Below are 12,848 nucleotides of genomic sequence, written 5' to 3'. Positions count from 1 at the left end.
ACCAAAGCTGAAACAGGAAGAAATAGAAAACTTGAACAGACTGATAACCAGCAAAGAAATGAAATCCATAATGAGAAAACTCCAAACAAACAAATGTCCAGGGTCAGATGGCTTTGCAGGTGAATTCTACCAAACATTTGAAGAAGAGTTAATACCCATTCTTTTCAAAGTATTCCAAAAAAAAAAGAAAGAAAGAAAGAAAGAAAAAGAAAAAGAAAAGGAAGGAAATTTTCTAGTTTATTCTATGAGGCCAGCATTACCCTGATATCAAAACCAGACAAAGACTCCACTTTAAAAAACAAAACAAAAAAAAAACACTACAGGTCACTATCCCTGATGACCAGGGGTTCAAAAATTCTCAATAAAATATTAGCAAATGAATCCAGCAGTACATGAAAAAAAATCATTCATCACAATCAAGTAGGAATTATTTCTGGGTTGCAAGGGTGGTTCAACGTTCATGAATCAATCAATATGACACACCACATTAATAAAAGAATAGGTAAGAACCATATGATCATTTCAATAGATGCAGAAAAAGCATTTGACAAAGTGCAATATCTATTCATGATAAAAACCCACAAGAAAGTAGGTTTATAGGGAACATACCTTACCATAACAAAGGCCATATATGAAAAACCCACAGCTATTATCATCTTTAATAAGGAAAACTGAGAGCTTTTCCTCTACGGTCAAGAAAAAGACAGGGATGTCCACTCTCACTATCGTTATATAGTGCTGAAAGTCCTATGAGCAGGAAGAAGTGAAACTTTCACTCTTTGTGGATGACATGTTACCCTAAACAGAAAACCCGAAAGAATCCACCAAAAAACTGCTAGACCTGGTGAACAAATTCGGTAGAGTCACAGGATACAAAATCAATGTACAGAAATCTGTTGTGTTTCTGTACACCAATAATGAAACAACAGAAAGAGATATTAAGGTATCAACACCATTTACAACTGCACCAAAAACTATAAGATGCCTATGAATAAATAAAAGACCTGTACTCTGAAAGCTATAGAACCAGTGAAAGAAACTGAAGAGGACACCAAAAAATGGAAAAACATTCCATGCTCATGGATTGGAAGAACAAATATTGTTTAAAATAGAACAATCCTAAAATTTGTATGGAACCACATTAGACCCCAAATAGCCAAAACAATCTTGAAAAAGAAAAACAAAGCTGGAGGCATCACAATTCCAGACTTCAAGTTATATTACAAAGTGGTAGCAATCAAGACAGGATATGGTACCAGCACAGAAACAGACACAGCCACCACTAGAACAGAACAGAAAATCCAGAAATGAACCCACAGCTATACGATCAATTAATTTTTGACAAACCAGGAAAGAACATCAAATGGAACAAAAGACAAACTCTTCAACAAATGGTGTTGCCAAAATTGGACAGCAACACGCAGAAGAATGAAACTGGACCACTTTCTTACACCATACACAGAAATAGGTGCAAAATGGATGCAAGACCTGAAACCATAAAAATCCTAGAGGAAAACACAGGCAGTAACCTCTTTGACATCAGCTATAGGAACTTCTTTCTAGGTATGTCTTCTGAGATAAGTGAAACAAAACAACAATAAACTACTGGAACTTCATTAAAAAAAAAAAAACCTTCTTCACAGTGAAGGAAACAATCAACAAAACTAAAAGGCAGCCTACAGAGAAATACAAATCAAAATTACAATGAGATATCATTTCATAACTGTCAGAACAGCTAAAATAAAAAAGGGAAGAAACAAGTGTTGGCGAGGATGGGAGAAAAAGGAATCTCTTACACTGTGAGTGGAAATCCAAATTGGTACAGCCACTCTGAAAAACAGTATGGAGGTTCTTCAATAAGTTAAAAATAGTACTATCCCATGATCCAGCAATAGCACTACCAGGAATACAAAAATACTAATTCAAAGGTACATGTGCACCCTGATGTATATAGCAGCATTATCTACAAAAGTTAAATTATGGAAACAAACCAAGTGTCCATCAACTGATGAATGGATAAAGAAGATGTGGTACACACACACACACACACACACACACACAGGAATATTACTCAGCCATCAGAAAGATTAAAATCTTGCTATTTGCAATAACATGGATGGAGCCAGAGTATTATGCTAAGCAAACTCAGTCAGTCAGAGAAAGACAAATTCTGTATGATTTCGCTCCTACGTGGAATTTTAGAAACAAAACAAATGAGCAAAGTGGTAAAAAATAAAAAGAGTGAGAGAGGGAGAGGCAAACCAAGAAAGAGACTCTAAACTATAGAGAACAAACTGATGGTTACAGAGGGTAGGTGGGGGAGGGGAACAGGTTAAGTAGATGATGGGGATGAAGGAGTGTACTTTGTCGCGACAAGCACCAGGTATTGCTTGGAAGTGTTGAATCAGTATACTGTACACCTGAAACTAATATTACACTGTATGCTAACTAACTAGAACTCAAAACTTTTTTAAAAAAGCAGATATAAAAAAAAAATAGATGTAAGAATATCCAAATTAACAACATCTAAGACAAATAAGAGATAGTCTATGCCCCAAAGTTCTGGGCTAATGACCAACATCATCTCTTGCAAAAACAAAGAAAGTCACCAACTCTCAGAACTGCAAAGGCTAAAATTCACTCTCCCCATGTGACAGCTGAAGCAGAAGAGGCTCAGAGGCAAGTTCAGCTACTTAATTAGAGTTACCATGACCCTACCAACCTTGGGACACTCTGCACTGTCCCTCCCCAATGTGGACGTGTAGTTACCACCTCATTACAGTAGAGAATTTTCATTTCGGATCAGTATCATCTTGATGCAATGTAAATTGTTCTCTGGGAAGCCTTATAGAGAAAAAAAAAAGCAATGGGCCACAGCTAACATCATACTCGACAGTGAAAGTCTAATTTTTTTCTCCTAAGATCAAGAACGAGACAAGGAAGTCTGCTCTCATCACTTCTATTCAACATTTTACAAGAGATTCTTGTCAGGGCAATTAGCTGGGGGAAAAAAGAGAGAGAGACAGAGAGGAGAAAAAGAAATAAAATGCATCCAGATTGGGAAAGGAAGAAGTAAAACTATCTCTATTCATAGATGACATGATTTTATAAATAGAAAATCCTAAGAAATTCACTAAAAACAATTAGAATTAAAAAATGAGTTCAGCAAAGCTGTGGGATACAAAATCAATATACCAAAAAATGAATGGGCCCTTAGGTGGCACAGTTGGTTGAGCATCTAACTCTTTGTTTGAGCTTGGGTTATGATCTCAGGGTCGTGAGATCAAGCCCTGTGTCAGGCTCTAAACTCAGAGAAGAGTCTGTTGGAGCTTCTCTCCCCATACCCTCTACCCGTCCCTGTGCTCACTCACATGCTCTCTCTCGCTCTAAATTAAATAAATAAATCTTTTTTTTTTAAATCAACTGTATTTCTATATGTTCATAATGAACAATGCAAAATTGAAATTAAGTAAATAATTACATTTGCAATAGCACTAAAAGGAATAAAATAATTACAAATAAATTCAACAAACTATGTATAAGACCTGTACACTGAAAATATAAAACACTCTTGAAAGAAACTAAAGAAGATCTAAACAAAAAGATATACCATGTTCATAGATTATAAGATCTTATAGTGTTAAGATGGCAATGGTTCCTAAATTAATCTACAGATTCAACTCAATCCCTATCAAAAATTCTAGTTTGGGTTTTTTGCAAAAATTGACAAGCTGGTCATGAAATTCATACAGAAATGCAAGGCACCCCAATCGTCAAAACAATTTTGAAAAAGAAAGTCAAAAGTCACATTCCCAATTTCAAAACTCATTACACAGGTGTAATAATTAAAACAATGTGGCACTGGTATAAAGACAGATATACAGATTAACAGAACTGAACAGTGTGTGGAAGCAACACACCATAAATATTATGGTAAATAGATTGTTGATGAGGGTGTCAATATAATTTAATGGGGAAGAGAGTCTTTCAACAAATGGTCCTAGGACAACTGAATATCCACTTACAAAAAAAAATAAAGAATTTGGACCCCTTAATTACATCATACAGAAAAATTAACTCAAAATGGATCATGCACCTAAAATGGTAGAGTTAACATTATAAATCTCTTAGAAGAAAACCTAGGAGTCTATCTTATGACACTGAACTAGGCAATGGTTTCTTAGATATTACACAAAAATACAAGTGATAAAAGGAAATCCATACGAGTTGAGTTACATCAGAAAACTCTTGAGCTTTGAATTATACCAATAAAGTGAAAAAAAATCCATAGAAAGGGAGAAAATATTTGTAAATCATATCACATAAGGGATAGGTATTCATATTATGTAAATAACTCTTCGAACACAATCATAAAAAATAATTTAAAAATGAGCAAAGAATCTGAATAGGCATTTTTCCACAGAAGGCATACAAATAGCCAATAAGAACATGAAAAAAATGTTCAACATTATTAGTCATTAGGGATATGCTAAAGAGAACCACAATGGAATACCATTTCACACAACTAAGATGGATAAAATAAAAAAGATAATATCAAGTGTTCCCAGGATGTAGAGAAATTGGTGTCCTCGTACGTTGTTTGGTTAGAACATAAAATGGGCGGCACATGGGTGGCTCAGTTGGTTAAGTGTCCCACTCTTGGTTTCAGGTCAGGTCATGATCTCAGGATCATGAGATCAAGCTTCACATTAGGATCCATGCTCAGTGGGGAGACTGCTTCAAATTCTCTCTCCCCCTCTCCCTCTGACCCTCCCCTTATCCCCATGCATGCATGCATGTACTCACACACACACTCACTCTCTCTCCTTAAAATAAATAAATAAATCTTTAAAATATAATAATGTGAAATAGTATCATTAATTTGGGAAATAGTACGGCAGCTCTTCAAAGTATTAAATATGCAGCCACCATGAGAGAACCAGTAATTCCACTCTTAGGCATATATCCAAGAGAAATGAAAACACTTATCCACACAAAAACCTGCACACAAATATTCATAGCACCATTATTCATAATAGCCCAAAAATGGAAGCCATCCGGATGTCCATCAGGTCATAAATCAGGTATATCCACAATACAGAATATTATCTGGCAATCAAAAAAGAATTAGGCACTGAAGTAACTAAAACATGGGTGAATCATGAGAACATTCTGCCACATGAAGGAAGCTAAATACAATATTTTGTATGATTCCACTGACATGAAAGTCCAAAATAGGCAAATCCATAGAACAAAAAGTAGATAATTGCTTCCCAGAGTTTGGTAACTACTAGGTACAGGGTTTCTTTTTGGGGTGATAAAAATATTTTAAAACTTAGATGGTGGAAATGGCTGCATAAATCCGTGAATATAATAAAAACTAATGAATTGTAGATTTTAAGTGGCTGAATTTTATGGTCTGAGAACTAAATCTTAATAAAGGTGTTTTAAAAAATGGGCTCGGTATCCTCAAATTTAAAAAAAAAAAAGAGAGAGAGCAGCAGGCCTTGGAGATAGGTGAAACTGAGTTTGACTACCAGCTTCCCCACAAGTTTTGTGACCTTCAGCAAATTCCCATACTGCTCTGGGTCTCAATAAATGGTACCTGATCATCCAAAAGGAAGGAAAGTAAGGAGAGGTGGGAATATGCAGCCTGAAGGTCACCATGAAGGCAGAGTCAAGATGATCCTCTGGGATGAAAGACCCATATCCAAAACCACCAGCTAGACTTTGGGTCTTAGTCCCTCTTTATTCCCCAGCAGAAGGTGTCTTTCCTAAATATCCCACACATGAGGGTGCCCCCAGAGGCATGTTATGCTGTGAGCATTGACCTTGACTCTTTCCACTTGCAAGAGCTGCATCCCACCCAACAGAAGCAACATGTGCTCCACCCCGCCGCCCCGATCATTTCCCACCTTTGGCTAGATTTACAGCAAGAACAGAATATTTACAATATTAACAGAATGGAGGGAACACAAGAAGAATGTTGACAATCAAATTCCAGGCCAATTTCATCTTGCGCTGCTCATCTGGGAAGGTCATTTTCTCCCCAGTACCCGTAAGACATTAGATGCTTTGAGCTTTGCATTCTCGACAGTGTAATGGAAATAGATGTTGAATGCTAAAACATAAACATATGTATCATTCATAATGCATTCAGATGTTTTTCAATTATTCATGGTTCCTGAAAGTTATGTGACCTATCATGCATATATATCCAAGCAAAGTTTATATTAGAACCACAGCCTCAATGTACGCAATTCCAGCTCCTTGGCATTCCCGTCTATGGAATTAAAATTAAATGAGTCAGTGGTCAATAAAAGTTACATGTGATTTCCATAAAATTATCCCTTGTATATTGCTCTAGGGTGGAGAAAGAAGGTTTCCTGGGGTTGCCGAAGCTGACAGTAGAAGAATGCTTGCTTTCTGATGAGGGTGGTGGTGATGATTAGGCTTTCTTAAGAACAAATTCATTATTTCCCCCAAATAATTGGTCTTGCAGTTACTTTTTGTCTAAGAAAAAAAAAAAAAACTCAGAGGGCCACCCTCTCTCTCTTCTGTTTAAGTCCTATTTTCTTTAAAAAGAGAGAGAGAGAGAGAAAGAAGAAAAAAAGCCAGTGTTCTGGGCTCAAAAACACCACATTCTTCTGTTTTGGTGCTTGAATAAATTTGCATGTTAACATGAATGGTTCCAACTTTAAGAATGTAAAATTAAATGAAATTTGAATTCAAATCCAAGATGGAGAAAAGACACATGCAAAAACAACAGATTTCCAATCTTGTTGATTTTTTTCAGGAGCCAGATTAGGAAAGACATAAACACACACACACACACACACACACACACACACAGGTTTCAAAGCAGGGTGGCGCTCAGAGGAGATAGGCACTGCCAAAGAGGAGCCCCCCACACGAACCCCCCAGTTCATGCACACCAAGAGTATTTGCAGATCACAGCACAGATTCTGAAGCTCTGTTTTAATGTCTGAATGCCACCCTAAAACTCAGAAATAGGACTCAGGAGACATGTTCACCATCCCATTCCTACTTATGAAGGCCCACCCAGATAAAATGAAATATAAGGAACATTCTATGAGCAGCTCAAGCAAGCACAGGCATGAATTAGCCTCTGCCAGCCCAAAGAGCCAGTTCCTGCTCGGACCTCTTCATTGCCCCAGAGGACAGTACTGGTGATTAGATGCACCAACTGTCATAGACAGACCAAGATTAGAATCCCAGGTCCACACACCATTTATGCGGGCTGGGTGACCTTTGGCAACTGACTTAAGTTATGAATATAACTTTTTTCACTAGTTCTCATTAACCCAACAAGAATGGCAGCCTCCTAAATTTATTTTGAGAATAAAATGATATGATGCACTGAGAATGGCACCTGACCTGGAGCAAGCCCTCGCCTGGGGTTAGCTGCCATTGTGCTTGTTGATATGGTGGTAGTTGTCATTATTAGATAATTAAGTGATGGAGTTCAGAGTAACTGGGCCGGAAACTGTTTCTTTCTTCTCCAACCTGCTCTCCCATTTTGCCCAGACACTGCCACCCAGGAAAGAGAGATAAATCAAGTCACAGCAAAACCCTGCTCCCCATGAGCTCTGCGTATAGGTCAAAGATAAGTGTCATGAATCATTCCCTTCCATCCCATTCCAGTCAACCCCTTCTCCCAGCCCAGTCTCTGTCCACGAAGGCACTCCAAATGAGATGACGACAGGATCTTAAGAAATAAAGAAGACAGTGAGCAGCGAGTGCCAGCATCTTACCTCATCTTCATTCTCAGTCGTATTGGTACCCAATTTCTGGACAACCGACTTGCCACTCGCCTTCAACATTTTCTCTCGAACTTTGGTTTCATACTCAGGTCGGGAGTGTTCCTAAAACCCAAGAGTCAATGCGGAGTTAGTAAACAGGCAGAAGAGTGGCTCTGGCCTGTGGGTTATAAACCAGATGCCACAAGCGCACTAAAGTCAGGACTTAGGATCAAATGCTATCAGACATGAACCGTTACACCACACACGACCACAAGGAGTCTAGACCAGGAATACAAAGTACGGGAGAGAAAGGGAACACATAACAGTTGCTACCACACTGAAAACCAAACCTGGGCACGTTCCTGGGGATGGCGCCGGTGTTGAGAAAGGAGAGAGGAAATGTTAACTGGGCAACTGATACAAACAGAAGCATCTGGTCATGCTACTAACTATTCTCATACCTCAAACTGTAAGTTTCAGTGAGCCAAATCCCAGCTAGAGAAACAGATGTGCCCTGCAGCTGGGAGTTAGGGCAACGACCAAACTTCTTCCTGCTCCATTATTCTGCAAGCTAAAATGGCGACCAATAAACATCAAAGTTAAAGATGGCCACGGGGAATCTTAAAACTTGCTTGCTTGAACCTGTTTCCTGTGCAGCCTAGGTGAGTAACTCATTGGCAAGTACACCAATGCTCAAGAGATATCACTGAGCCATTCAGCAACACAACCTAAACAGTGAGTCACCAGGCACGGGAAAGAGCACCTGACTAATCCAGAGGGCTGCAGTCTAATCAACGCAGGTGCTGAAGCAGGAAGGCGCATGACTTACTTCAAAGGGAATTTAACAGTGTACACCTGGCCTCACTGGCAGGTCTTCCCTGCAGCGTCCGAGGACGAACATCTACAGGTGTGAGGACTGCATGTTCCCGCATCATTTATCAATGACTCCTGTGCACAGATTCAGGCGCTGGCTCACAGCTGACTCAGAGGACACACCATTTCCTCACCAAAGCTCACGCATCAGAGATTCCAAAAGCCAACAAGTTAGGTTCCTGACCAGTCTTTGGCTTTCCTGGGACATGCCATGACATTGGAGAGGAGAAACCATGCAGGTGGCTTAGAAACATAATCGGTACAACAGGAGGTGATGTTATTCCAGGGTTTTAAGGCAGCCCACCATTACCGACCTCCAAAGACACATCAGCCCCATCCCTTCCATGACTTCTCTACCACAGCCAACCTGGTGGAGTCTCCTCCCTCTCGAATAGCCTAGAATTGTATAACTTATACCACATGCAGTTTTCAATTACGTATTTTTCTTCCAGGATTTCCTAGCTGTTTTGCATCTGAGAGTCTCTTTATACTAATACAAGGATCTGCAACCTAGTATGTCTTATTTTCTATTTCTCATAGTAATTAGTACCACGTGGAGCACCCAGAAATCGCTAAAGGCTTGTGAGGCTCACTGATTTTGCCTCTCACCTTCATCCATTCTCCAACACATCATTTCCTAATGTGTGTGCTAAGAGTTGTAGCTAAAAAGGGATTCCAGGGGTTAAGAGATTGGAAAAGCCCACACAATGTATCACCTGAGAGTCACAATGAGCATATTAGCTCCAAAAAGTTCTACTGTGAAGCCACTTGCTTAATGTTTTTAAAACCCACATTTCCGGGTGCTGTGAAGTGTGTAAACCTGGTGATTCACAGACCTGTACCCCTGGGGATAAAAATATATGTTTATAAAAAATAAAAAATTAAAAGAGAAAAAAAACACATTTCCTGCAAAAATCCTTTTGCCAACAACAATGAACACCCTATGGGAATGTTTTGAGAAATTTGATTTGAAGTTGTCCTCCATGGCCCCTGAAATCTGGTCGCTTTTCATTTATGTTATTTCCATGCAAGATTTTCATTAAAAAACTAGAGCAGGACCTTTCTGGTGAGTACCATAATGTGGATCCTAAACCGCCTCAAGCTAGCCTTGTTCGTACCTTTCATACCTGGCAAAGGAGTTAAGGAACTTCCCCTTCTGACTAGGAGGCTGCTCTTGACCTGCCTCTGACTTTCCAAAGATGAGCCGTGAATCACACAGAGGCACGTCCTCGCATCCCTCTCACCCGCCTCACCCCACGCTGGGCCCCCATTCAGAACCCTTCATCTGTTTAGAACAAGCTGAGCATTCTCGCCACATCAACAGGAGTCCAAGACTCTCAGAGCAGAGTCTTTGGCTGTTCTGCATTCCAGCTAAAGCAGGTCAGACAAGGATCTCTCTGTCTGTGGCCAAGAAGGTCGGGTGGGGTTACAGAGTTCCCCAAAGGCCGGGAGCTGGACAACTGAGCTCCTGGCCAGAGCAGAATCCAGCCCATGTGTGGGCTGTGCCAGCGCCCCCAGCCACAGGTGGGTCCTCCTTATTCCTGATGTTCTGAACACGTGGCCTCTCTGGACAGGTGGTCTGATGCAAAGTTGTCACAAATATATAACCTGTCCCACCACGACTCTGGGAAATACTTCCCAAAGCTACCTCTACCTGGCTGGTCTCCTCGGGAGCTGGCTGAAGGAAGGCCCTGGACAGCTCAGGACCTTCTCTGACCTAAAGAGGTAGACCCAAATATACACTCAACAAATGTCTTCATCGAAGAGTCTTCCAGCTCTTCCGCCCTTCTTTCTAGGCTCTGAGGCCACTGTGGAGCATGAGATTATCTTCAAGGGGAGGAAGGTGACAGCAGACAAACACACGCACAAGTAAGAAACCAGCAGCTGGGGTAAGAAAAATTGAAGAAATAATTACAGAAGATGAGACCTTCCACCTTCAACCACCTTAAAGATTTAAGGGTCAAAATTGTTCAGGGGGGAATGATGAGGGAGCAGGAGGCTGGCTGAGGACAAAACAAAGGCTGGCACCCGCTCTCCTCTCCACCCGCTCCCCTCCCCTTGGTAATGTGTGTGGCATTCCTCAGGCACCCCTGACTGCCATAAATGATAAATAGTTAACTTGCAGAGCTCACAATCCTTCAGGACAGGAGTCTCCCTTGGCTTACAAATGTCCTAAATCTCACTAACAAAGAGGATCCATAGAAGGATTATGACATCCCACCAAAAAGTCTCCCAACTATCTTGATGTTAATGGCTGGCCTAAAGATGACATTGATCAAGTCGTAAGGGCAAGGCCTCCGGTTTCCTGGCACCTTGTAGGCCCTCTATAGCATATGAAAACTCCGTTGAAACCTCCCTTTCCCTCACCTTCCCCCAACCGCAGAGTACATAACCTGCCATCCCTCACAACCCAGGTCAACAGCTCTTCCTGCCCATGGGTCCTGTCCCTGTGCTTTAATAAACCACCATTTTGCACCAAAAAAAAAAATGTGGCTGGCTGCTTCCGAAAGGGATTCAGGGAAGGCCCATTTGAACAGGGTCATGGTTTGGGTGGGATGGAACAGTCAAGAAAGGGTAGGGCACGTGGAGACTGGAGCATTCTAGGTGAGGGAACAGCCGGTGCAAAGACTAGAATGAGCTGGGGAGAGGATGAAGGTCTCTGTGGCCAGAAGGTCTGGGCATGGAGAATGACATGTACTGAGTTCAGAAAGGTGAGTAGAGGATTTTGCCTGCTATGTGACAGGAAGCCCTGCAGTAAGCTCCTGTCAGAAGCGACAGGGCCCATGACGAAACTCTTCTTGTGCCACAGGTAAACTAGTCTTGGCCAGCCCACTCCCAGCCTGCACACGAGTTCCTAAAATCATGGTCCACCTGTGAACTTACCCCTGATCTCTAGGTTAATCAGAAAACAGGAAAACTGGCTCCAGAAACAAAATGGATTATCCCACGCTCCCTGCCAGGGGCCTGCAACAGAGATTCTTGAGGACATTGAGTCATAACCGATGGCTTTCTCCATGTGAGTGTTACACCTCCTCTCCAGATAATTTCTGGCTTCCTCGGTTCTACTTAGCAGACACACTTAGCTCATCTCTGGCCCCATGCAGGCTTGGATGCCAGGATGTGTCTTCTTCTCTTCTTGGGAGCCACGCTAGGCCCTGCATTAGGAGAGCAGGAGCTCCTGCTTCCCCACACCGGCCACAACTCCCTGGACGCACCCCCCCCGCCACCTTCTCTCTCCCTCTCTGTCCCTCTCATCCATAGGGCAAGGATATCAACCAGAAAACCCCCATAGTCCCACTTCCATAACTCTTTCTATTGGAAGCACTCATTTGGCCACTAATTACCAAAAAACACAATTGCCTTCATTATTCTCTGACACTTATCCTCCTAATTTGTATCCCCTCTGAAGGCAGAACCCACATGGAAGTACTCTGATCCGCCACGGAACCCACGATACCATTAGTGTCCAGGCAGATGCTTAATCCATGGGCCTGGAACACAGTGAGCACAGGCACTCAGTGCATGGGGATGGAATGCCCATCTGCTCAGTGAGAGCGTCAAGGAGAAGAAACGACATCATGCGACAGACATATGGAGCCAAGCAAGCTTGAGAACAAGACTAAATTGGAGAGGTCCTTGCTTGGTCATAAAACATCAGGGCCACACAGCCAGCAATCCTAGTCTAAGGCGAGGCGCATCAGTTACTGGGGGAGAATACAGAAAAGGCATGCTTTCCGCGTAGCCACCATTATGCTTGCGCAAAGCCTTTGCAAGTCAGTACTCAGGCAGATGTGAGTGCCACCTGATCTTTCTAGACACTGTTCCCATCCCCTCACAACAATGTCCACAATATCAGGAGTTCCTATCCAATATTTACATCTACTGTTCTGTCAGTGGTAGCGTGTGGGAATAGATAAGAACTGTGAGCAACCAGACACACACTACTCATTGCCAGCTCACCAACATCAGGCCTGGGGCCCTCGTAAGAGCCCAGAAGAAAGGCTGATTTGTTTTCAATCTTTAATATCATCTGTTCATAAAACTAGAGAAGAACCTTCTAGACGAACCTACCTTTTGCCCTTAGCTCATCCTCTAGTTTCACCCATGCTGTACTGGTTTACACTATAGTAGTTCAGAGCTTCTTTCTTCTTCCATAGGCACCAAAGGCAATCAGCACTTGGCACCCATACCTCTCCCTTGACCCTCAGGAGG

General features: G+C 41.6%; 1 protein-coding gene across 1 annotated transcript in view; it reads right to left on the bottom strand.

Annotated features, from left to right (window-relative positions):
• Positions 1-12,848, bottom strand: part of ANO2 (anoctamin 2) — a 335,951-nt gene that overhangs the window by 139,446 nt on the left and 183,657 nt on the right. The window contains exon 14 of the mRNA XM_045071882.1: positions 7,776-7,886. Coding sequence (XP_044927817.1) covers positions 7,776-7,886 — 111 coding nt within the window. The remainder of the gene's footprint in view (positions 1-7,775; positions 7,887-12,848) is intronic.

Source organism: Mustela putorius, unplaced genomic scaffold, assembly GCF_011764305.1.
Source record: "Mustela putorius furo isolate JIRA1106 unplaced genomic scaffold, ASM1176430v1.1 tig00003988_pilon_pilon_pilon, whole genome shotgun sequence".
NCBI lineage: Eukaryota > Metazoa > Chordata > Mammalia > Carnivora > Mustelidae > Mustela > Mustela putorius.
The sequence above is the reverse complement of the archived record's forward strand: the minus strand, read 5'-3'. Positions and strand labels throughout refer to the sequence as shown.